We start from the raw sequence: 26,857 nt of genomic DNA, 5'->3' as shown, positions 1-26,857 counted from the left end.
TATATTACTTTTGTTGGAGACAGATATTTTTCATTTTCAATAATTTATTACATATAAATCTTTGCTTATAACTTCATGAAGCCTTCAGGCTGGAGGCATTGTTGAAGAAGAGTTATAGAAGGCAATAATTTTTTATATGTTCCTAATAAATGGAACTAGGCCAGGTACGGGTACAAAAAAGTCAGTCTTCAAGAAGCAGAGACATGAAGCCAGTGGATTGCATTTGTGTTCTCATCTGAATAAGAAGCAGTGCAAACACTACAGAGAGATCAAGTAAGGTTTGTTGTGTATGTGGGTACATAAAAAACTCAGTGAAATGAGAATTCTTATTCTGGGAGAGTTATTTCTTTCTTCCAAGGAGCCCACAAAGGGGGTGTGTGTCAGGTGGTTGTGCCCAATGCAGTTTGGTTTTCTTGGGTTCCAGATCCAGAACAGCCCCCTAGATCTCAGTTTGCAGCTGAATTGTCAATGTCATTTTTCACCAAATACACTTGAAATTATATATCAAGGCTGATTTTCCTCATAAAAACTCATGCACAGGGACAGTTCTCATGTTCAACCTCACCATGGGATGGCAGTGCCATCATTAAACCTCAACAGTTACTGCTCAGTGACAGGGACAGAGCATATAAATATAAATATATATATATATATATATAAAAAATATTATATATATGTTATATAATAACATATGTTAATATTGTTAGAATAACTATAACTATATATATAGTTATTCTAACATATATTTTATTTATTTATAATAATTTATATATTTATACAATTCAATATATTTTCTATATTATAATATGTATTACATATAATAATATATACTATATTATATATTATGATATAATATATATTATCTATATATTATATACACACCTTATTATTATATATTTTATATAAATAAAATGCACAAGATCATAATAGATATTATATTATATTATATTATATTATATTATATTATATTATATTATATTATATTATATTATATTATATTATATTATATTATATTATATTATATTATATTATATTATATTATATTTTTGAATTCCATATTTGTATATTAAATAGCCCAAGGAGAACAACAACAAAACCTCCCCTCTCAGGACTTCTCCCCCTGCAGCACAGGCATCTTCTTGGCTGCTTTTCCCACCACTTATTATCCTAAAAAACAATTGCAGGTGTACTTCAGAGCAGCAGTGAGAGCCTGCAGTGCCTGTGCAGATGTAAAATCAGCGTCTCAGGGAGCGCACAAACTCACCTGAGACCCGATGGGTATCCCATGGGATGGCATGAGGCAGTGCCTTCCCCTTCCTGCCTGCCCTGGGGAGGAGCCTCAGCTACTAGAAATCCTCCTGGCTGCATTTGTCAGGGTTCTGTCACTGGTGTTAGGACGTGTCCCTGCTGCAGCCACTGCTGTCACTGTGTCACTGTGTGACTGCCCCGTTTGTGCCTCCTGTGCTTCTGTGGCAGCTTCTGCTTGGCACCTGCACAGCACCAGGAGCCCTGGTTTGTTTTTAATGGGAGCACAGAGTTGAAAAATTCAGAGTTCTTACTGGTGGAAATGGTGGTTTTCAGGTTATTGGGTACCCTGAGAAAAAGGTGTTTGTGTTTGTGCTAAAGAGGGCGAGCATCAGGGTCAGCCTTGGCACACACACAATTGGGAGCTGTGGGAGAGTTCGAGGCTCACGCATGGAAACAACACAGGAAAAAATGAAAATAAAACTCCCATCTGGATTATTTTTTTTAGGAAAAAAAATTACTAACTCTTCCAAATCTAAGAACTCTCAGACAGAAGCAGGGTGAGAAGTGTGACCTTCCCCAGCATGGGGATGTCTCGCCCCTCCCCAGGTCAGGGCTTTGCTGTTGGGAGCAATGCTCAGTCTGAGACACTACCTGAGGAAAAAGATTAATGTGTCACTGCTGGCTTAAGTTGTCAAGCACGTAATATTTCTCTTTTTTCTAAAAAAGTAATTACTTGTGAAGTAAAGGATGGGTTTAGGCATCCAGAGGTTTGAACTGACATGAAGTATTTGGTGCTACTATTCTAAGAGGTGATTTATCCTGGTGGGTCCAGAAGGCTGGGGCAATGGAAATATTTCTGGTTACTTTTACTGCTTACCATGCATAAAACCCCTGACAGAGAAGTATCTGAACCATCCTGAAGAGCAATACTGGAAAGAAACCCAGGATGTGTGGCTCCTTGCAGTTGGTATTCATCATCTCACTCTCATTGTTTTCTTTCTGTTACCTGGAAAATTCCAGTATACCATGAATAATATTTACTGCTAAAACACCCCAACACTTCGACTGTGTTTTTAAAACTACAAGCTGCAGAGCTGTAAATGAAGTGAAGGCAGGATTATTTGGCTGATTACCCATTTTCCCAATGATGGGTTTCCTTGTTGCGTGTGAAAACTAAATGATGATGTTTAAGTCACGACTGCACCTTGGCAGCCTTTGAATTTGGATGTGCAGAGCTTTTCCTGGAGGTAATATCAGAGCCTCATAGCACAGAGCAGTAATTGATGGCACTGATCTGCCAGTGAACCCTGCAAGGTGGAAGGAGAATAGCAATGACTTGCAGGAGCTGCAGCAATGAGCCAGGCTCTGTTTTACTCTGCTTTTCTAGGAGGGTACTCTGCTTTTTCTGGTCTGTGCAGGTTGCACAGACCAACTCTGTGCTGCACACCAAAGGGCATCCTCACCTAACCCCAGAATTTTAGCTTTCATTCATTCCAAACAGATCTCTAAACTGAGAGATTTTATGGGAGGTATAATTTCTCTTGCATATACATTGTACTAAAAAGGGATTATTTTTTTCTTTTTATAAACCTTCCTTCTGAGTAAAATCCCTGTGGTATTTGGAGCATTGCTTTTGTGTTGTTTCATATGAAGTTACACGATGGTTTCTTGTATGTAACAAAATAGGTTGCTTAACTTACTCAGAAATTTTAAAGAAAGAAGAGTTTCCTTCTGCTAAAGAGTCCTTAAACTAATAAAGTATGACTTATTATGTATGGTTTAATATTAATACACTTATTTCTGAATTTGGCCATAATTTTTCTTCTACTGAAAGAACTCTCTGCAAATTGCTGGCTTCAAACAAGGGCTGCAAAATTCCAGACTCACATTCCCTTATTTTATTCCCTGGCCAATCTATTTCAGATTTCAAATGATGCTTTTGCCTACTTCTTGGTACGAAATGCTTCCCTTGGAAAGCTCCTCTCCTTGGCAGTGACTGCTGAGGTGCTCCTGAGGACCCTGATGCTCCAGGAGGTGCCTGTGGCAGGGCTCAGCTGATGTTTGGTTTTGGTTTCAGTCTGCTGAATGTGGAGTTGTGGTGGGATGTTACAGAACCACCACCAAGTCTCATAGACAGCATTGAATGAGATGTTTTCTCCTGGCTTTTTCAATTCTTATCAGTGAAGGTGCATGTGAAAATCTGATGTGAAAGCAGAAAATTGAGGGGGATTGATGAGATTGGTAACAGTTAAACTGAACCAGCCCATCTTTCTGCATGTTTTGTAACACACCAGGGATGGCTTGCACAGAGCTTTGGCAATATGAGGAAAGTTGATGTTTAATCCTTCATTTTCTTGGTTTGTCCTCTGCATGCAGCTCCAGCCCTGGCAGCACTAAGTTTGAATTTGTTTTTTAGAGTTAAGGTAGTTAGGAAGTTAAGGAAGTTTGCATTGCTGAAGATCAATGGCAGCACTTCCATCGACTTCCATGGGGTGGGAAAACAGCACCCAGGAATCAGGGCTGGGGAAGGAGTGATGGGCCATTACTGTTTACATCTGAGGAGAGGTGGGAGTTAAAAGGGTCATGAAGTTTATGCATTATTGACAGAATACCCATAATGAGTCCTTAGGAGCCATTACACAGTGATATGTGAAGGCCTTAGTTGGGGATGGTTTAATTTATGAATCATTTCTCTGATGGATTGCCTGCTCTGTCAGCCTGGCTGCTGCACTAACTCGGGGTTCTTAATTCATTATGGAAGATTTTATGCAAAGTAATTGCTGTACAACACCACTCTTCAGAATGAAATAATGTGGCTGCTTTTCTCCCCCTCCTGCTGGTGAAAGGTTTAGTTCACATTCTGAGCAATGCCCCATTTGTGGATATCATCTGGAAAAGCTCTGCAAGGGAGCAGCTCTGCTGAAGAAAGGAGCTCCTGAAATGCCCAGTGTTTTTGCACTTACAGGTCTAATCTTTCAGGTTTCAGCTTCACTTCTGTCTAATGAAGTCTCATGTTAATTCTGGCAGAGGGAACATATTGAAATTCTTCCTTCACAAATCCTCGAGAGGCATTCAGAACTTGGTTCTGAAATATCAGGGGTGAAATTTAAAAAGGTCTTTTTATTATTTTGGTGATTTTCCTGTACAGTCTTGAACGAAGCTCATAATCTTCCTCTGCCTTTCTCTTCTTACTGCAAACCAAAATTGCCCGTGTGTCCTTTTTTAAGAGAAAGTGAAAAATTACTTTTTCAAGCAGCACAAAATGAGGGAACTCAGTTTTACACTGTGTGGAGAACCAAAAAAAGTACAAATGAGTTTTGAAAAATTAGACAAATTCTGTTCCCATCTGCAACGCTTGAATTGTGTGGCCCAGATGCAAGTTTTGTCTTGGGAAATCTCAAAAGAATAGGATAGAGGAGAGGAGAGAAGAATCTCAGAGTTCAGAAGGATGGAGCACCACTCCTACAATGAAAGACTGGGAGAATTGGGGTTCCTGGAAAAGAAAAGCTTTGGAGTGACCCAGTTTTTTGGAGTGACCCAATTGTGGCCTTCCAGTACTCGAAGGGAGTACAGGAGGGATGGAGAGAGATTTATAAGGGCCTGGTGTGACATGGAATGCCTTCAAAATGAAGGAAGACAGGGTTAAATGGCATATTGGGAAGAAGTTTTTGTCTGTGAGGTTGGTTTGGTGAGGCCCTGATGCAGGTTGCCCAGAGAAGCTGTGGCTGCCCTGGAAGTGTCCAAGGCCAGGTTGGAAGGGGCTTGGAGCAGCCTGGGACAGTGGAAGATGTCCCTGGGATAGTGGAACTTGTCCCTGGGATAATGGAAGGTGCCCCTGGGAGAGTGGAAGGTGTCCCTGGGAGAGTGGAAGATGTCCCTGGGATAAAGGAAGGTGTCCCTGGGGTAATGGAAGGTGTTCCTGGGATAATGGAAGAGGTCCCTGCGATAGTGGAAGGTGTCCCTGCCTATGGTGGGGGTGGCACTGGATGGGCTTTAAGCCTTCCAGCTCAGGCTGTTTTGTGCTTTTCTAACTCTCCCTTTCCCTCCTGGGGTGCTGATCCCCATCCATCAGGCAGGCAGGGCATTTCCCATGCTGAGCAGCCAGGCTGCTGACCCAGCTCAGCTGTGGCCATGGAGGGACACTGGGGACCCTCTTTGCTCTCCTGCTCCCCTTGCCAGCAGGGACTGCCATCCCTGGAGGGCAGGGCAGCAGGGCCAGGTTAAACTCCTGTTCTCCAGGGCCTGGGGAGCTCATGTTCCCCACACAGTGCAGGGGTGTTGGAGTCAGCCCCAGAACAGAGGCTTGTTAGTGTGGCACATGCTTAATTTATTCTGCTCCTCAGGGTGTGAGTGGAGAGTCATTACGGAGCCAGAGCACAAACACAGGAATCCAAGGCATGGTTTTGATAGTTATTTTAAAAAAATCTTAATTCCTTCATTCTGCTTTCCTAATTCAAAGCAGGGATGGAGCTGTACTATATTCTTCTGGGAAACACAAAAACGGATTCCTCTGGGGGAAAAAATTCAAATTTGAATATAAAAATAACTCGAGTGATCCTTTTTCTTTCCATTAATATGTCCTATTTTTGAAGTCTAGAGATGAAATCTTGTAAGGTTTTTTTTTTTTTTTCCTCCTTTCAAATAAATGGATGAATAACTTAAAAGTGCAGTCCCAGAAATCTTGTAAGAGGGTACAAGCTCCTCTGCCTTGGACAAGATTGATGAGGTTAGCCTGACTGGCAAGTGTGCAGTTTACATGCTAATAGCAAGTAGGTTGTCTTGCAGGGAGAAAATGCATTGCAAAGTAAGTGTGGAATGTTTATTAGTCCCAGTAAAGTGCAAGGGAGACAGTGCAGATGATGTAAGAGGAATGCGGTGCAGGAAATATCAGTCGCAAGATCAGGCATTTGTGTTTCTTGGCCAAAACCCCTTTGTTTTGTGAGAGGTGGCTGCAGACAGACACCACCCTCATCATCCTCACCCCATGCTGGTCCCGGAGTGTAAGAGCTGAAATGAGAGATGTGGGACTCCAGGCAGCTCTTCAAAATTCATTTTATTCCATCCAAGATGTTACAGCAGCCCAGGGTTGTGGGTGACAGAGCTGTGCCCACAGCTGTCAGCTCCAGCTGCCGGCCTGGAGACCCTTTGGTTTTGGTTACACTGCATTTTATACTTTTCTTTTGGTTACAATGCATTTTAGACTTTTCTTTGCTGAGCATCTTCATACAGTAGAACCAATCTGTACCTTAACTATTATCTATAGCCTATCATAACTACTATAATTACTATATTCGTGTTGCTATTCTCCAATCACTAACAGTCAGTACATTACAGTTTAAGCTTGAAGTTGTTTTTCAGTTTTCTTGCAATGGAAAATTCTGAGACTTTTTTCCTACTTGCCACATTTGCTGCCTTGTTTGCCTGTCCTCTCTTTGTGCTTGGTAAAAACATCTTCTTGTTTGGGGTGGATTTATCCTTTGCTCTAAGCCATAAAAACCCCTTCTAACTAACACACCCTTTGCCTCCTTGGTTATCCAGTGAGACTGGCTCAGCAATTCTACTCTTCTATATCAAAACTTGCTTCCATCTCTGTTCCTTCATCAGACTCTACATTTAAAAATATTTCTGCTAAGCGCACATATCTGTCAGACTTTATTGTCAAACTTTCATCCTTCCCAAGACCAGAGGGTGCAGACCCTGCCCCAGCAGCCCCATGGCTCCAGAAATCAAGGGTGGGTAAGACCTGGTGAGCAAACTCGAAGGCGACCCATACTTGGTTTCAGGGGCTGTGGGCGCTTGTCTCCGCCAGCTCCCAACGCTCACCCAGAGCCCAGGACAGGAATTCTGCTCCTCCCCTGCTCCAGAAAAGCCTGGAAAGAGGAAAGGGTGAATGGAGAGAGCCTTCTGCATTGGGAGATACCAGCTTTCCTTCTGTTGTTTGGTTTCGAGAGGGAAAGAGAGCAGGGTTTGAAATCTCACCGTCCTTTTTGTCATAAGAGTTGTAAATTTAAAGGGAGATTTTAAGGGACAGTGGCTGGGAACAAAATGAAATTTATCCTATCCTGAGTCTTCAAAGATGGTACTACTTCTGTGGAAAGCACCTTGGTGTCATAATTTGTTTCCTTCTGTTTTACATAACTTACCACTTACTAAAATCAAAATGTGGTGAATTTATATCACTGTAGTTTTAGGATGTAGAAGGGGGTTATGATTTTTTATATGCTGTATCTCCTTTCCCCTAAATTTTCTTCTTGAAGAAAATTCAATTAGCTTTCCTTTTGAGAGTGTTGGCTTATACAAGAATCTCATCCAAAATATCCTATGCTTGTGACTTGTTTTATCCTTCCAGGACCCAAACGTAATTTTTTAGGTTTGTTGGACAAACCATTTGCATTTTCATTCAGCACAGCTAAGGATTTACTCACATTCCAATTTGCCAAATTAGAATGGAAATTTCCAACAAACTCTTGTGGTTTTATCAACTGCAAATAAACCAAAGGAAAAGCTGGCAGGAAGCAGGAGGAGTCTGTGCTGCCTGGTATTGAAAAGGGTTATTTTTCCCAGTGAATGTGGTTCTTATCCACATTCACTGGGAAAACTCAAATGGTTTGTCCAAGATACTTAAGAAAAGAAGTTTGGGTACTGGAAGTATAAGACAACCAGTCATTACTACAGGATATTTTTGATGAGTTTCTTGTCTAAAACCAACATTCTCAAAAGGAAAGGTAATTGAATTTTCTTCAAGAAGAAAAATTTAGGGGAAACTAGATACTGCATATAAAAAAACATAATCCCCTTCTACATTCTAAAATTACAGTGATATAAATTCATCACATTTTGATTTTAGTAAGTGGTAAGTTACGTAAAATTATTTCTCCTGGTTGTGGATCTGATCACATTTGCCTGTGCAGGTGTAGCTCTCTACACTAATTATTCCAATAAATCTTGGGTTTTGAGTCCCTTGAAACAGGTGACAAATGTGGTGGACCAAGGAATCAGCACCTTGCTAGAGAAAATCCACTCCATGTCTTTGGGTTTTGGTTTTTCCTCTGGGTACAGACAGAAAAATATAAATCAAGGAAGGATGGACAAATAAAAGCATCGCTTACGTGATGAGTTGTTGATAATAATCTCAAACAAAACAAACCACCTGCTCTAAATATGCTCCAGAATTCACTCTCAGTGGCTTTCTGAGCTCAAACACTTAGAAAATAGAGAAATAAGGAAAGCCTTAAATTGATACTTCACTATAGAAACAGAAAGCTCAAAAATTGGAAGACTCTCGTGAGAGTTTAAAAAAAATGAAGGAATAAAATCACATCCTGCATGCCATTTATCCACATCCTTCCTCATCTGCATACTGGCAATCAAAATAACCTGCTCCCCAATCCTCTGAATAGGATTTTCCAGTCTCTTCCTTTTTTTTAATTTTTTTTTTAATTGCCCTATTTCCTTCTGGCATGTAACACAGGTATTGACTTTTTTCTTACCTCATACTTGAAGTGTAATAGTTTACAGAGACATGCCTTTCTAGAAATATACGATTTTGGGTAGTATATTTTTAAAGCTGATTTACTGTTTTTCTTTTATTAGCTTAAGGGTTAGAAGCTTTGGACAGATTTTGAAGTGTTTGATCTTTTTTTTTTTCCTTCCCTGTGAAGATGACAGTTCATGGCAATCAGTGAGCTTTATCTTTCTAGGTTTTCTGCAAAATAAGTATCTCTTCATGGAAAAATATAGTTGCACATTTTAAACAGGGGCCATTTCAGAAAAGGCCATACTTAAAAAAGTTTGGAAACAATGGTAATGATAACAGAGAATCCTTGAAAAAAGCACTGGAGAGCCTGGACAGTCCCAGGATAAACAGCTGAAAGTTCACTGCTTCAAATTCAGCAAGGGGAAACTGCTCTTTTTCTACTTAAAAATCAAATTTCCTCCAGTTCCCTGCTTTGCCTCAGCTCTGTCTGCTGAGACAGCCCCTGCTGGGGCTTGTCCCCTGACTGTCTTGGGCTTTCCTGTTGTGTTCTGTTGTAACTGGAACACTTCTTTGCTTATCTATTGATCCCCCACCCCACCCCCTTTGCACTTTTTTGGGGTTTGGGGGGGGTTTTGTTGTTTTTTTTGTTTTTTTTTTAAATTTTTTTTTAATTTTTTGGGGTTTTTTTGTTTGTGCTCAGCCCTCCCTGTTCTTGTTATCCCAGGATGAAAGGAGCAGAGCAGTTCATTTCAACAAGGCAGCACCTCACATCTTTTGGGTGTGGATAAATGACATTACATCAACAGCTTGGTTAATTTGGGACACATCTAAAAGTGGCAGAGGCATTTCTCTCTTTTAAACGGTTTTGACTGCGCTGGAGAATTATTTGTAAGAATTAATCCCATTCCCTTTTCCCAGTGAAAATGGGGAGAATCTCTGTCTCGCCTCTTTGGAAAGCGTTTAACCATTCAATTAGCAAGTTCATCTGGAAGCATGTGAAAAAAGACACAGAATCCTCCTGGGCATGCTGTATGAATACCAATGTATTAATTAAAACCCACCTAAATATGTCAGTATTGTGCAGTTGGAGCCGTATCTTTTATATCACAAAGTTCCACTGTACACAGACAGCGTTAGGTGTTTATCTTTTAAAAGCACTTTATTTCTGGGGTATGTGTGTGAAATTCTGGAAGGCTCCTGGGTTTATAAAAGCGTCTGATGACTGCAAAGGGCCATAATTGTCATTTCAGCAGGGAGATGTGCTGGGATGCCCCACGCTGGGCCCTGCAAAGGCCAGGTCTGTTTGGGTTTGTCCCTCTGGGCTCCCCTCTTTGTTTAAACTGTGAAACAACACAATGTAAACACGTGGCTGAAATAGCCAGACCCAAATGTAATCTATTAATTTTGCTGCTCTGGAGTGGATGTTCCTCGGGCTTTGTTCTGAACCAGCAGAGCTGCCCCTTTCTCCTCCCTCACTGCACTGATCTGTTCCACCAGGCTCAGGTCTTGTTGTCACCTCATCTGCCTCCCCTCCACTTTCTCTTACTTTCTCCTGTTCTTTTTAATTATCCTCCCTTTCTCTCTAGAGAACTTCCTACTCAGCTTCTAAAAAAATTGCTATTTTGGGACCCCAAATCCATGTGAACTTACAGCTAGAGCAGATGCTCGTGTTTGGAGTCCAGATTTCCCCTGACCACCATAATGAAAAAGACTAAAAAAGACTAAAAACCCAGGATTTCCCTGCTGGCTAGTGGCAGGAATCCAGGAGAAGGATTTTTGGGGGGAAAATTAGCAGCTACTGCGAGGCTCATGCTAAATTCTAAGGGTGGGAAACTTCATGTAATACTCTCAGTTGTGGCTTACAGTAAGTAGGAGGGTGTCATTTAGGGTGAGATTGGGTGCTGTGCTCGAAAATATATAAAACATGCTGGATTTTATATAAATTTAATATTAATATGTGCTGAAGGTGTTTAAAAGATGTATGGACCTGGCATAAGGACATGGTTTAGAGCTGGGTGTGGCAGTGCTGGGTTAAAGGTTGAACTTGATGAACTGAGAGCTCTTTTCCAACCCAAAAACTGATGATTCTGTGGAAATCCAGAGCTCTTTTCCAACCCAAAAATTGATGATTCTTTGGAAACCCAGTGAATCCTGTGGGCAGGAGCATCAGTGCCCCAGGACACTCATCCCTGTGGGATGTGAGCCACATCCCTGTGCTCCTTTGTCCCGTTGGTGCAGGATATTGAGCAGGGCACAGACACAGGTGTTTCCCCTGTGAAGATGGTGCTGCCTTGTCATCTCCCTTTAAGCCCTCTGTGCCTTCTGTGTTGCTTTATAAAGTTCATAAAGTTTCCCCATTCCATTTGCTGTTGCTAGGTGCTGGATTTTTTTTTTTTTCCATTGTGCTTGTTATGAAGAAGCCTTCAGCGGGCTAAGAATATTTTATAAGGTTAGAAAATGGTGTTAAATGTTAATTAGCAGTTGCATAATCCCAGGTGGCATCCTTTCACATGCACTCGTCAATTTTTAATGAGTGTCACTCGTGCACATCAAACTCAAAATTAGCTTTCTTTCCCAAGTACTCTGTTTGATTTTCACACTCACTTCCCCTCCCCTTCTCCTTTGATGTTACTGACACAATATATCATGCTGGCATTTGCTTTGGTTTCATCTCCAATGCATATTGTCATGTAGCTAGTTAGTTATCTGCAACATAGACACACACTCCTACCCGCAGGAGCGCCCTTCAGAGAGACGCAGGATGGAGCCTGGCTTTTATTTTTCCCTGCTTAGGCGTAGCCTCTTGTAGCTGCAATAAGGAAAACCTGATGCTGAGGCATTTTTGGGTTTTGATCTGAGGATTCTGAGTGCTGGAGATATAAAAGATATGGCTCTGACTGCTCTCTGAGCTTAGCTGGAGGTGCCCCTCGCTGATCTGCGTTGCGTCTGGGGGCAGCTCATCCAAATTAAAATCTGGAGCAAAAATCTCTGTGCACCCTGGAAATTTATCACCAGCTAAATACTAGAAAGTGTTGCACTTCCATATATCTGCTGGGATAATGGGATAATTCCCCGCTTAAGCAGTGCTATAAAGGGGTGGCTGCTCAGAGGTGGAAAGGAGATTTTTACCCCCAAAACCACCACCAGCCCAGCACAGGGATGCCCTCAGTGGGGTGGATTGGTTTCTCTTTCTTTGATTTTCTTCTTTGGGTCAGGAGTGGCAGTGCCCAAGCCCAGTGCCGGTGAAATAACCTGGTTATTGCTGAGCAAGCTGGGCAGTGCTGCCCGAACAGCTGAGATGGAAGGAGAAGCTCACCTGGGGATGGGTGCAGATCCAAGGGCAGCCAGGCTGAGCTGACCCCAGCTCCTCTGGACTCCATCTCTGGCCTTTCTCACTCAAATCTGTTCTGTGGCTTCTCTGTAAATAATGGGCCAGCAGAACAGAAGCGCAGATAACTGAATTTTCACCGCTGATCATTTCCATCAGACTTCTTGCTTGTTAAAAGCAAAATTCCATCCTCCTCCCCTTCCCCCAACAGCTCAGCTTGGCCCTTAGCTTCTGATTTCATCGTGGAAGTAATTTCACTTTGGTCTGCATTTTGCTTTGATTTTTATTTGTTAAGGAAAGAGTTCTTCTAAGCATGGGGATGATTTTGTTTTGTTAAATGGAGTTGTTAGCTCACTTGGCAGGAGGCTCTGTGCAGACTTTGCTTTGATTTCCCCATAGAATACCATGTGTTTGTAAAATATTGGCTTCTTGACACCATAGTGCCAATGACCTCTCTTTCCAATGAACAAACTCAGCTTCAAATTATTTTTATTAATCAAGATTTTATCTCTTACCAGAGATTGACAGTTTTCCAAAATCTTTTTGACAGCTCCTGTTACATGCAGGAGGTGAACCAGAATTAATGACCAAGGGTTAGGGGGGCCTGATTCCTGCTGTTACTTCCCAAAACGCAAATGGGGGGAAAGCTTGCTGATCCTCCTGTGCTTACACCAGCACAAATGAGATTAGAGCCCAGTCATGTACCCAGGAAAATGAAAATGTCACGGCAATGACTTGTGTCCAACTTGTGGAATAAACAGATCAAGCAGGAGTAATTGCATTTCTCCTTCCCCCGCTCTGCACACAGATACTTTTCACTGTCCTTTGATGATCTCTACAGAAAATGTAGATGATAATAAATATTTCCACACCCTTTGCTAGTTTGCAAGAGTAATGTAGCCACTTAGAGAGAAGAAAGTGGCAAGATAATACACAAGGTGTTGAAGCACCAGAATAGCAGTGTATTTTCTGAAAGCTTAAAACTTGAAATGTGGGGTTGGTTATTTTGTTTCTGTTTTTTTTTTTTTTTTTTTTTTTAAACTTACAGTAGCAAATAGGAAAAAAAAGGTGTTTTATTTTATGGTTTGAGTTTTTAGTGTCTTTTTTCCCAGTTCTGGACAGACCCCAGTGCTGGCACTGTCCAAGGAGGCAGCAGGGATAAATCAAATTGTGTCACTCTGCCAAGTCCCTCAACACTGTTCTCCAGTGCAAGCAAACATGGAAAATACTCAGATGTGCCCACTGAAACATATTGTGCTTTCATCTTAGAGCTCTTTCTGCACAGAGTCTTAAAAGAGATACCTCTAATATCAATTAACCTGCTGTTGATGCTTTGTGATAAAGCTGTTTTGATGGGAGCCCAGCCTGGAACTTAGAGCTGCTCCAGACCCATCTGGAAACTCAAATGCAGTGGATGACTTGAGGAGAGAAATGATCCCTGAATTTTTCCCAGTCTGGATCAGAAGTTGAATGTTGGAAATGTAACGAGGTAATTTGCTGTGGTGGGATTTGGAGCCTTCAATGAAGTTTCTTAAAAGCTCTGACCAGAGCACAGCATTTCTCAGGGCAGATTTTGGGTTTGCTTTGACTTTCCTTATCACCCTTCAGGTTTCATCCTTTCTTTTGAACAGCTTTGCACTGTCCATTGAAGCTTTGAAGAGCTAGGTACCATCAAAGAGGATGTGGTTTTCAGGCTCTTTTTTTGTTGGCACACTATCAGAGACAAATTATCAGCTGCTTCTGGAAGATCTCCAGTCATTTCATGTGCATTTGTGACCAAGCTTGCACTGGCAGGCATTTGCCTCCTGAAAGCAGCTTATTCTGTGTGTGCAGAGCCCTGTGCATCAGCCTGAAAATGCTGCCTGGAGAGCCTGGCAGAAAGCAGCAGCAAGGTGCTCTCAGTGCTTCCTGTCCTGTTTCCTCACTCATTTTTAGGTATTTTTCAACACACCTACTATAATAAGTGAAATCTATTTCTTTGGAGGGCAGGGTTTTTCTTTTCTCCCCATCTTTGCTTTTGAATTATGATTTTCTTAATGTAAGATGCTCTGCTTTCCAAGAGACAGAAAATTGGTTGCTTCTGCCAATGTTTGGAGTTATAAACCATTGCTTAAACTTTATGATGGCATTAATCCCAGTGCATAGATTGTTACTGTGGTTAAGGACTGTCTTATCAACTTTAACAGCCCTTGGAGTTGCTTCAGGCCATTAAGCAACAAATTGTGTGTAAGAAATAATTTGTTGCATTTCTCCCACCTTGTTTTATAGTGAAAGGTGTTATATTTAATGTCATGCTTGCCTGGGTTCAGTTGTCACCCCCAGACAATGCCACCAGCTCTTCAGTCTGTGTCACTGGCCAGTCATTCCCTCTCTTGGGAATATTCCTTGGAGCAGGTGATGTGGATTTTAAAGCATTTTGGAATTTTGTTGGAATTCTGTTGGAATTTTGTTGCAATCTTGGGAAATCTCTGTTCTTGTGGTTGGATTTGTTTTTTAGCCCATGACAGGCAAATGCAGATTTTGATGATCCATTGGCATGTCAGTACTGAGTTTTGTGAATGCACATGCTGGCTTGCAGAAAGCTGTGACAGAGGAAGGATGTCAAAAGACAGAATTACTGCAGAAATTTAATTATGGAATACAATTATTAAATCAAATTAGAGATGTGATAAAGCTAGAGTATGGCCCTGTTTGAGTGAAGACTATGGAGATGTTTCATGTCATCTTCTCATTTGCATTGTGTTAAATCCTATTAAATCAAGCTCTAATTGACTCTCAGCTTGTTCTGGGTGGGTTTTGTTCTCCATGTGTACAGCTTGTTTTGCCAAAGAGAGGAATAAGGGTTTTTTCAGCCTTCATAAGTTTCACTGCAGTTTAAAGGAGGAAGCAGCAAAGGCACAAATCCTCAAGGCGCAAGAGGATGAACAGAACTTGCTTGGCAGCAGCAATATTGACTCCCTGTGTGTGCTATTGGCAGCAAGGTCCCTCCTGCACATAAAAACCATTCCTGTCTCCATCCAGGCACAGGTGGAGCAAACACACTTCTCTTCAGCCAGGCCTCACTCACTTTTTCTCGATTCATTCTGTTGGTTCATGAGAAAGAATTCAGCATTTCTCTGGAAATGGGCCGAGAAATGCCCCGAGTGCATCTCTGAGGAAGGGCTGGGAGTAATGAACAATTGCACTGCCCTGCATCAAGGACCCACCTGGAGCTGGGAGATCTCAGGGCTGGAAAACACTGTGAGAAAAGGTAGGAAATGTGTTTGATGGCTCTTCCCTTCTTCCTGGACCATGTCCTAGTCTGGCTCGCTCTGAAGCAAAGGCTGGATTCCAGCTCTGCTCCAGACAGGTGTTAGCATTTCACAGTTACTGGTTTGGGCAGGGTGATTTAAAATCCTGTTAAAAGCCTTTTCTCCTTTGCTGTTAGACTGAGGAGCCAGCAAAGCCAAGGGCAGTGCTGCAGAGAAAGCTGTGGGGTGAACTCCACTGACTTTGATGGAGAAATCCATCGATTGTGGTGGAGCCACATTCCAGACACCACCAAGGAATCTGCCTGAAGTGACGGCTGGATTGGATTTTTTTTTCCTTATTACTTAGAGAATTAGGAGGGCTTTACATGCTAGTTAGCCCAGAAAAGTGTAAATTTGTTGAAAGCTTTTGGTGACACGGGGAACAACAAGGACGTAATTTGGCTCTGTGGAACTTTCAGGCTGGAAGGTGGGAAACTGATGGGTTTGATTTTTCCTTTTAGGAGAATGTAAATCAGAAAGAAGCACTGAAATCAGTGAGCTACACAAATGTAAAAGAATGGAGAAAGCAAAAAGCAAGCCTGTCCCATTAGCATTTTACTTGTAAACTCAATGCATCCGATAAAAAAATCATTTAGAAATAATAAACATGCCATTTTTGCAGTCACATTTCAGAGCAGAGCCACGCTTTGCGGGCTATAATTGTGACCTACATTTTGAATTATTTGATAAGGCTGACCCCCCATGATGATCTCAAATTAAAATCTTATAAATTACCACTTTCTGGCAAATAGGCTTGCTGTTATCATTTCACTCTGACATTTATTCTTTGCTATGGGTCACTGCTTTATTACTGTAAGAGCTTTTGGCCAAGTGCTGTTCCCAAAGCATAGAAAAGACGTTAAAGGTTAATTTCTTGCAAACTGTGAGAAAATGTTATGTCTCATTCATTTAGACTTGCATTACTGAATTTGCATTCTTTTTATAGTATGTGTATTAGTATGTAGCTAAAATCCCTCGCAGCAAATCAACCAATAAATTGCACTGAATTGCAGTGCAGTAATGAATTGCTTGTCATTTGGTTTCTAACAACAATAACAAGAAGGTTTTTATGCTCTTGGCCAGACAATTGACATATTCTCTCGTGGTGTAACTCTGGAGTTTTTGGAGCTCTGCCTGCCCAGGACTTGGCCCAAAAGTTGCAAGTGCCATAAAAGTCCATTGTCATGTCCTCATCTGAGAGTGCCTGGGGCTGGAGCCTGGCTATAAAATATTCTGATGATGGGAGCTGGTGTTTGGTTCCACTCTTCACTGGCTATTCAAATGGACAGGCAATTCCCCTGGAATTTAGCAAAGGTGGAACCATTCCTGCTGGGCCAGCACAGGACCAGATGTGCTCATTCCCCCTGCAAACAGGATCCATTTGGGATTTGGCACGGGGGCTGTGTGTGGAGGATTTACAGGGATTTATCAGACCTGCCTTTCAGGTGGTGACAAGGCCAGAAGGCAGCAGGAGCGATCTGGATGTGCCCTCTGAATAGAGCATGTTCTTTGTGAGGGTTTCTTTTTGAGGTGCTGCTGTCTCCCTTCCCAGTGGGAAATGCTGTGCAGGGAGCTGTTAATTGTCTCCACACTCAGTTGGTACCAGGAGGAGCTGAGTGACTGTGATAGCTTCGTGTTTTCTGTGCCAGCACATCCCTGGGGGGCTGAAACTGTCCTCAGAAAGCACGGGGTGCAGCAGGGGGTGGTGGCAGTGAGGGCACCCACACACACCTGGATCCTTCTGCCTTACTCACAGGAGATGGGCTGTGAGGAGGAGGAGGGAGGGAAACACTGACACAGCTTTTTACCAGACAGAAATGATTAAAAAATGAATCATGGTTCTACCCCGTGTGAGAGATGACTGGGAGCTCCCTGAAGAAGCAGGTTAATAAAGCTGTGGCCTGATGAAGTCATAGACCTCATTTGTCTCCTTGCCCTTTGGAGACTGGCACCTCCCAGGCTTTGCCATGGCACCAGTGCAGGTTTTGCACACTGAATATTCCACTTTTGCCCTGGTTGTTGACTTGTATTAGTCATTTTATTGTTCACTATCTGGGTTTGCATGCAGTTCCTGCTCAGCATCAGGAAACATCTGTGGGATCTCTCCCAAGGCTTTTGTCATTACTGCACCGTCTAGCCCTAATTCTCCCCGGTTATTTTGGCAATCATGCAGTCTCCCTCTGCTGCCAAGTTTGGAGGCTTCAGTAAATAGCCAATTAAATGTGTAACCTGTGTGTAAGGAAAACCTATATATCATAAAGGCACTGCCTCCCTCTGCACTGCCTGACTCAGTGGTGCACTCAGGGGAGGATGAGCTGTGCTGGGATGGTGCAGGGTTTGCTTGGAGTTACTCATATTGTGGGTTCTCAGGGAGGCTCTCCCTGTCCCTGACACCAGTAGAGGGTTGTTGCCCACTCCAGGTTTGATCCTGGTGGTGCTGGGGTTGATTCCCAGTGAGTTTAATACCAGGAATGGAATTAGTGCCTCTGGCACTGGATGCAGTTCACATGCAGGATAAAACCAGAGAAGTGTTCTCTCTCAGGGTGTATTGTGCTGTGGTGATACACAGCAGGCAGTACACACACAATGTGTACTCACATCCTACTCCTTTGTGGCTTCACTGGGGTTAAGGCAGGAACTGGAGCTTTATGTGTGTCCCTATTTAACCATAAAGCAAATCTGACCTTTGGAGATTTTATTTTCTGCAGTGTGTAAGCACATTGTGTCTATGCCTTCATTCTGACTTGGAGTTTTATTTTGAGTTAAGCTCTCTGGTAGTTGTCAGTGAAGGATGTAGAACCATGGTTATGAAATTCAATAAGCCACTGATATGATTATAATAGCCTCAGCAAATAGCTGTGACACTTAGCCCTTACAGAGCTCATTTTTTCATTCTCATTCTTACCTAAAGAAGTGCTAATGAGAACATTTTGGAGTGACTTCTATAACTTTTCTCTGCTTTCTTGTGTGAGGCTTGGAGGTTTAGTTTGGATTTGTAAGACAGCTTTTTTTTCTATGAGGTTTTTTTTTTTTTAACCAAGGAACATCAGGGACTGCAAGGAGAAAAATGATAGAAACATGTTGGAGATGAAAATAGATCAGTATTTGGCACTTCATGCTGCTTAATTAGGAAAACATTTAATTTAATTATTTGGTTGATGTAAAGAACTGTAAGGATTTTTCCATTAAAGATCTCATTGTACATCAATATTCACATTGATTTTTGGCATGGTTTGAGATCATGCACGTTTTCTCCAATGTATTCCTGGTGCAGATAGTAAAATTGTTGTATCTGTGCCAGTCTGATTGACAAAGGGTCATGGGACCTTCTTGAGGAGATCCAGGTATTTCCTTAAACTGCTCTAAGAACTCAGCAGCTGAGTAAGGAAATGCATTTGGGGATGGATCATCCAGTCCTACCCGCCACACTGCAAACTGTGTTAAAGAATAATCAAAGAAAGTGCCTTGAGCTCAGAATTTTATCGCTTTGATGACAAAATTATCAGTGCATGCTGAGTTGCCCGTGTCAGTTGTGTCAACTCTAAATTTGGAACTCGTTCTGTTTAAGTGGCAATAGCAAATAATCCTTTTTTTAACCTTAGTGGTAATTAAATCTTTATCTGATTTAATTCTGATTGTTTTAAAGCTTTATCATCCAAGTATTAATGCAAATTAACCAATTCAGTTTTTTCATTGCTGAGAGGATCCACAGTTGTCTTACATCTGGAAGAAGCTGGGTTTCCTTATCTTCCTGGAGTCCTCAGCCTAAACTCAACATAAGAGGAAAAACTGTTTGGATTTAATTTTAAAAATAAGTAGTTAATGGAAAACCCCATCCAGCTCCTTTAATAAGTAAAAATAACTGATAAAGGATACAGGCTAAAAACCGGTTTGTCATGAAGTGTGTGATGGGAAGAAATTAATTTATTTTTTTTTTTTAGAAATGAAATGTGATCTTTTAAGACCTTAAGCCAGGAGAAGGAGGGTTTCTGTGTGCTGTAGAAGTCAGGCTGGTGACAATTGCCAGCTGAGAGAATTAAGGAGAATAATGAGTGTCTCCCCTCACTCTGTTGTGCTGCCTTGCTCTCCAGCTGCTCCCAGCCCCTCACGAGGGGTTTCTATTACCTGTTTCATTGATAGGAGGCTGCATGAACGTGTCCTCCAGGTAAACACATTTCTGTTTTAAAGGGTGCAGAAATGGGGCCAAGTTACAACTAAATAATCAAAATGTGCTCCCAGCTCTTGGTGTGGTTTTTGGCTCATTGATTTGGTCTGTGGTTGGCTTCTGGAGATTTAAAACCAGACAAGTGAGGCAGTGGGAAATAAGGGAATATCCTACAGTGGCATGGGCTGGCCAGATGATGCAACAGGTTTTTTCCTGCTGTAAATCCTGATATTGTACAAGCTTAAATTAAAAGGGAGATTTCAATTTACATGGTAAGTAGTGAGGCTATAATGTGTAACTTCAAAATAAAAAGGCAGAAAAACAGTATTAAATGTAAGTATTCAGTGTTAAGGCTCACGAGATGTTTGCCTAGGTTATTATTCTTCTAAGTTTAAATACACAGCAGTACTTTTGCAAAATCACTTGTACAGACATGCTGTTTCTCTTTGGGTAATGATGATTTACCACCTTTTATTTTATCTTTTGGATGTCCGGGATGGTAGCATTGGCACACTGAAATGAAATCACATTTCTTATAACCTATTTCATTCTCTTTAACAGCATTTGCCAAGACAAAGAACAGTACATTTCCAAACTATAAAGTACCCATGTGTCCTTAGGAGAATATTATGAAACTAATGAGGCACATTTCAATGACTTCAATCACGTACTCAAAGGAGGCAGAAGCAATATATTGACCAGTGAAGAACTTATACAAGGAAAATAAATGGCACTTTCTGTGTTGCAAGGACTTTATGACCATTTTATGGAGATTTCTGGACCCTGAGATTTAATAATCTTTTTGATTTGTCACTCCAGTGGAATGACTGTGCTCATGAATTTACTCTAAATAAAATTTTCTAATCATCCTTAGGAAAATTAGAAATATATGGCAGATTAAGGAAGCAGCCATTCATCTGCTGGGTTAAACGTACTAACATGAACTTAACAAGCAATGTCGTCTTTTAACACATGCAAAGGACCAAATTATCTGCTGAAAGACTGACATTATGTAAATGTAACATTTGCTGGACCTCTAAACCCTGTGATTAAATTACTGTCTAAATTATTCTGCAATATGAATGTCGCCTACAAAAAGAAAAGCTGTAAAAGAAACGGCTGTGACATCTTCTGGGTTTGCAGTATTTCCATAATGAGTGTTTGAGATGAAGGGTTTGCACGTACAGCTCAAGATCTTAATGAAATAAGGAGAAGGAAAGGGGAGGATGTGATGTGAGGAAAAGTTACTCTGCAAAGAGGTAAATTTATCCTGGGGTTTCCACAGGAATTTGTTAGCAGAAGAAGCATGGCTCAATTAAGAGGGGAATTTAATCCACAAATCAAAACTTGTCACTGGAGAGACGCTTCCCCCACCTTCCTCTGAGGATGTGTTGGGTGATCAGTGGCAGGTAATCTGTTTTCACTTAGTACTGAGAGAGTGACACATCTATAAAACAGCAAAAAAAATAAAAAAGGGAAGAGTGTGCTGAGGCTCTGGTATTGCGAGTAATTATGGCCCTGAAAGAAAGGCTGCGTGCAAATTGTTGCCTGCAAAAAGCCAGAATAACCCATCAGTTAACTTGCACTGTATCATTAACTCACATAAATTGTCCTAACTCCTATTTCACTCATTCAGAAAATTAAGATCTAGCAGAACAAATGTGCTTCAACAAATGGAGGAATTGGATGTTCTGTTAATTGGCTCCTTGGGAAGCTGTGACAGCAGCAGAGAGGGGCTGCACCTCGCCCCCTGGCACACCTGTGGGGCGAAGTTACTGACAGCCCTTTTGGGCTACCTGGCACCAGGGTTCACAGGGATCAGAGCCAGCACTCCCCTGAAAACCCAAAAAGGCCAGAGATGCTCCTTCAGCATGTCCAGGAAACCCAAGGTGGGAGTCCAGCAGGGATGGGACTGTAAAACTGGGATGGGAAGCTGTAAAACTGAGATGCTCAGAGAAAACCCTTGAGATCCACCTTCTCTGGCAGCTAGGGAGTTCTGTAAAGCTCAGGGGTAGCTTTGCTCTTTGGTGGGGACCTTTTTCTTTCTCCTCTCTGTGGTCTTCCTCGGGGGAAGGATTTGGGGCAGCTCTGAGACTTTGGAGAAGGAACACTCCTGCTCCCCTCTAGCTGCTAAATATCTAACAGTGGATAAAAGGAGACAAATCTTGTTCATTTGCCTAAGGTGGGCTATTAATTGCTGGGCTTGGAATGGTTGGTTTGAGCTTGCACTGAGCAAGACTGACAGGGCAGTGAGGGAGGAAAGACAGAATATTAGCAAATCAGCATCAAGCAGACAGTGGTTTTGTGTGTGTTCAGGTTTTGCCAACCAACTGAAACATCCAAAACAGACTATCTCCACAAAAGTGTCCTGTAGTTTGCAAGACACCTTGTTTTATTTGTGCTGCTAACTTTCCTTCCCTCTCTCTCTCTCTTCCTTAAAATAGGCACTGCAAATTTTGTTTTACCCCATAACACCATCCCCTTCTTATACAGTTGGGGTTTTTTTTGAGTATTTATTCACAGATCTTTATTAGAAAAGACAGTCAGTATGACCAGTGCCGATTAATGTCAGTGACTCAGCAATTGGTCTTGGGGGTTCCTATTTCATATAGACTTTACATTTCTGACCAGTTTTGCCCCAAGGTTTATTATAAGGGAAACTGCTCCAGATCTCCATCATCCTTAGTGATATTTTATAATTGAGAAGGCAGGTTCCAGCACGTGGACATCCCTCCTTGTTTTCTCAGCAGCTTGATAGGACTTCTTGATTTATTTTATGAATATTTGTGGTTGTAATGAGCAGAAAATGTAGTGTGATCATTTAACCTGCAGTTTTTGTTATCTTTTCTCAGACAGCAGCAGAGTTTCCTCACAGTGCTGTTTTCCTGAGAGCCTTGTTCCCTTCTTGTTTCATGTGCCAAGTGCTGTAACAGGAGAAGCAGTTCTGGGTTTCAGACAGGACCATTTCATTCAGATTCTGGGGAAATCAGGTGTCTTTCTGGATTATTCATGTTTCTACAATTGTGGTGCTGTTTCCAGATGAAACAAATCTTTCTCATTCCCACAGACAAGAAAATTCACCTCCTCTCCCCTTCCCCTTCCTGTGACTTTGTACAGTGAAATCAAGATGGAAAAGGATTTAATGTGTGTGATTTTGTGGTGATGGTACCTGTTGCAGTGTAAACTGCCTCTCAGTGGGGTGTGATGGTTTATTTCTTTTTGCTAGAAAAAGATTTTTTTTTGCAAAAGAAGCCTGCAGTTGTCCTTCTGGTTTACCTTCATCCAGACCTTTCTGGTGTGTGGGAAGAAAAAGCAGGAAAAAAAAGTAATAATAATAATAATCATACTCATTGAAGACACTGTCTAAACTGACCCAGCTCCCCAAACTATTTACAGATTCAACCAAAAAAATGACATCTTAATGTTTAAATTTTCCTTTTATTTATGTCTCCTCTTCACTGTCCCTTGCTAGTGCACCCTGGCCAGCACACAAATGGGAGAATGCTCTGCAGGGGGACTTACTGGTTGTAGCTTTTCCTCTTTTGAAGTGGAAATATGATTTTCTGTGAAATTGTGCCAAAGATACCTGCAGGATTTGATTCACATTTTGTTTGAAAAGGAAATATTTTGGGTTTTCCCCTCTCTGCTCCCTGTTCCTGTTTGGTCAGTGCCCCATAAATGCATCTGAAAACAGCCCCTGATCTGAGCAGTTTAGTTTGTAATTGAAAATAGGAGGAAAATAGGAAAGCACAGAAATCAGTGTTATGTGTATTCCTTGTTTTTTTTAGTTTATTCATATTCTGAAGAAAATGGGTTGCAAAGGTGAATAGCTGAGTTAAATGCTTTGAGGGCAAGGTTGGTCCTATATTTGATTATCTCTGAAATACATATTGCTTTTTTTTATCCCATAATCCCCAGTACCTGACAATTTTGGCCACATCTGGCACAAACATAAGTAGCACTTCAATTTTGTGCCATCCACCTTAAATTACCCCAGGTTTACACTTGTGTAACTACAAAGTGAACTTTTTCATTATATTTTCAGCATTAGAAAGAAAAAGTAGGCTAAACTTCAGCTGTTGTAGATGAAGTATTTAGAATAATTTCCCAAAGCCCTTCATAAATGTGACATTGATTCATTGATATACAGACCATTAGCAGTTAGTCTCCTCTGTTCATCTATCATTTCAATTATCTCTAGACTTCCCCAGGGTCTTTGACAAATGGGAGACAATTTGCATTTTGTACATTAATGACCTTGGTGGAATTTGTAATTTTATTCCCCCCATTTTATAATTATACTTTAGCATTGGAGGGGAAAATCCCACAAAACTGAATTGGTCCAGTTTTTGATTTAATTGGAAACATGGGACTGTCGAGGTGAGGGAGAAGGAAGAAATAAGGAAAAAATGTTTGAAAGTATTTTGCATCTTGTGAAGAACTTTCACCTGAAGATGAAGCAGATATTGTAAGTTAAGCTTGAGGTCTGTTTTACAGGGGAGTGTTGCCCCTCTGGGTTGCAGGGTTATGGGAGCAGTTAACACAGCCTAAATCTTGGCCTAAGGAGATTTGTTGGTCTTTGCCCAATCCTAGAGATTTCTTCCTGGAAAAGCTGTCTCTTGGTTCCTTTGATAATGCACAAAAGGGAATTCAGAAAGTGATCTCTAAAAAGAGAAAGATGTAAAGGAGAAGTAGTTGTGTTTTAAAATGTGTATTTCAGAGGTTGATGGCATGGCTGGATGCTCACGAATCTTAACAATTTCCATTAATAATTTCGGATTGTCTGATACTAAATGAAGTTTGCCTGTCAAGTTAAACTGTTAATTTCCTCCTCTCCCATCTTTGAGCCTCTGGTCTTTTGCCCTAGTAATAACCAATTTTAGCATCACCTATGATGGCCACTGTTCACATCTTTCCTGTGTTTAAAAAAATAAATCTGGAGAAATGCTCACACATTATCTGCACTTTTCACTGTTTTTTAATGGTCATAATGCAGGTATCCTGGAGAAGAGATAAAAGCATTTAGTAAAATTAGGAGGTATAAGTATCTAGTAAAATCAATCATTTTACACTCCTGGCTGGGACAAAGAGGCAGTGCAGAAAAAGTGAAATTAATAACTGGAGTATCCTGTAATTGAGGAATAGTTTATGGTTTTTCTGCATTCATTCCTTCAGCAGAGAAGGAATGAATGCAGCTGGAGAGCTCCAGGCCAGCTCTCAGGGTTTTGGGGAGGTCTGTTGTTTTTTCAGTAACCCAGGGATGCTCAGGCAGCGGCCGCATCCCACGCGGGGACAGCGATCGCTGCCTCCTCCAGGAATATCCTCCAGGTGTTAGAGCTCCCCGTTGCCAGCTTTAACGTGGGATCTGAGACACCAGAGGCTTTGCCTTTCCCTTTGAACACGAAATCGCTGCAGCCTCTCAGACAGCATTAGGTGGTAACTGTTGGCAACAGCGGCGATGTTGGGAGCGACGTCTGTTTCTGGCTGCATTTCCAGAACCATCCATAACGCTGTGGTGGATGTGCTCTGCTCATAGATCACACTTCCCCTTTGTGCGTCACAGGGAGTTTGGCTGCCTCTTCCATGCAAAAAAGTAATTAGCCTGGCTTGAATGTGAGGAATTTCTTTTTTGATTGGAACTGAAGGGTGGAATTCTGAACGTGGAAACCTGAGCTGTGAATGGCATCGACCCGCAGCGCTGCGGCAGCCTTAGCTTGATGCTCAGGTTTGGGGGTGTTTTATTCATATAGCTGAAAGGATTTTGGTTTTAATCAGTGCCCAGGCCTGGCTGGGATGTGCTCAGGCCAGGCTGCTCAGCCTTGGATCCTCTGACATGCGTTGTTTTTCTGCCAGCTGAAGAGCTGCAGCGCTGGGTTTGGAGAGCTTTGGTTAAATGAGATGCTCTGAGTGGTCTGTAAGAGTGAGCCAAAGATCAAGGTAAACCTATTTATTGATTTACTTCCTCACTCTTCTGAAAACAGGGCTCAGACTCCAAACAATACACGTGTCTGTGGAATATACTTGTCTTTGCCTACGTTAGGTGTGCTGCACACAAGTGTGTGCTAGATATGTATTTATTTTTACACAGCCTTTTGGCCCTATTAGAATTTTTCTCTCCTTGTAGTGTTTGCCCTTTGCTGTCTGTTTTTAATTTTTTGAACATTTTCAATAGATCTTTAAAACTTCAAGTTTATTTCTAATGCACATTCTGTTTAAGAGATTTTAAATTTAATACTTTGACCTTACTGTTGCTCAAAAAAGCAGAGTTTGTTATCCTGAACCAAGCAATCTACAGGAGTGTGGTTTGATGTTAATATTTTACTATGGTACACACTTTGTTAAGAGTGAGGAACATGAAAATATGTCAGCTGTTTGCAGGGAGAGAGATAGAGGAACACATGTTTTAAGGTGTAAAATGATCATATATAAAAAGACCAAGTCATGTAGTAACTTTGAAGTTTTAAATTATTTAAGCTGAAGAGACACTGATGTCTCACTGAAAACATAAATACAAATTTTTCTTTGGTTATACCCCCTGAAAAAATAGGGTATGGCTTTCCATCAAGACCAGATGCCTGACATCCAGAGAGATTTAAAAGGCAAATTTAGTTAGTGTTGGGAACCAGAATGTGAAATTTGGGTTACACGAAACTGACTCTTCCTGCTCTGGTACGAATTAATTTCAGCCATGCAGGATTAACAATTTCAGCCCTCTAATTTCTGCCTGTGATCACCTTTGACACTGGTCCTGTGGAAAAACCTTGGGATCCCATATTTTTATAAGCAGAATTCCTGGGGTGTGAGGCTGAGCGCTACAGGTGGTGAGCACATGTGTGAGCAGGAGCAGGGCAGGTCCCAGGTTCAAATGCTGCTGTCAGAGTGAGGGAGCTGCCAAATTGTTACTTCTGCAGAGTTTCTGCCTTGCCCCACCACTGGGGCTGGTTTGTTTGGTTTAGAGGAGGGTTCTGAGCTGCTCTGTCCTGCTGGGAAAGGCCCTGAGGAGTCCCAGCTGCGCTCTGCTCCTCGTTGTTAGTTTAACTGGGAAGGGAAAATCCTGTTTCTTCAGTTCTGTGCTTCCAGCTTGTCACTGGTGAAATCTGCATGGACGTTAATGGTTTGTACATCCCTCTTTTTCCGAGCTTGGTGTAACTCCATATCCAAGTGCCCTGGTTGAATTTCTTAGTGGGAATTCCCTTTCAGCTAAAGGATGCTCACCTGGCTGCTGTTTCTGATGAGCAGGATTCAGACCTGTGCAATATTTATCTCATGTTCATGCTATTTTTTGCCTTTTGAAGGGACTCCCTTTCAGCAGGGCCAGCCAGCAGCAATTTCAGTGAGCAATAGTTAAC

At 41.6% G+C, this 26,857-nt stretch overlaps 1 protein-coding gene across 8 annotated transcripts in view; it reads left to right on the top strand.

Annotated features, from left to right (window-relative positions):
- The window catches only part of LOC102062060 (uncharacterized), a 191,920-nt gene that overhangs the window by 65,449 nt on the left and 99,614 nt on the right, over positions 1-26,857 (top strand). For 2 of the 8 annotated variants that reach the window (XM_074547468.1, XM_074547467.1), the window contains exon 1: positions 15,167-15,303. The exons of 3 other annotated variants lie outside the window; for them this stretch is intronic. In XM_074547468.1, coding sequence (XP_074403569.1) covers positions 15,225-15,303 — 79 coding nt within the window. In that variant the 5' untranslated portion in view covers positions 15,167-15,224. Of the gene's footprint in view, positions 1-15,164; positions 15,304-26,857 lie in introns of those variants that run through there. 3 more of the 8 variants (XM_074547466.1, XM_074547464.1, XR_012581682.1) reach the window with 2 other exon arrangements.

This window comes from Zonotrichia albicollis, chromosome 9 (assembly GCF_047830755.1).
Source record: "Zonotrichia albicollis isolate bZonAlb1 chromosome 9, bZonAlb1.hap1, whole genome shotgun sequence".
Taxonomy (NCBI): domain Eukaryota; kingdom Metazoa; phylum Chordata; class Aves; order Passeriformes; family Passerellidae; genus Zonotrichia; species Zonotrichia albicollis.
Note: the sequence above shows the minus strand (reverse complement) of the source record. Positions and strands in the feature narration are given on the sequence as shown.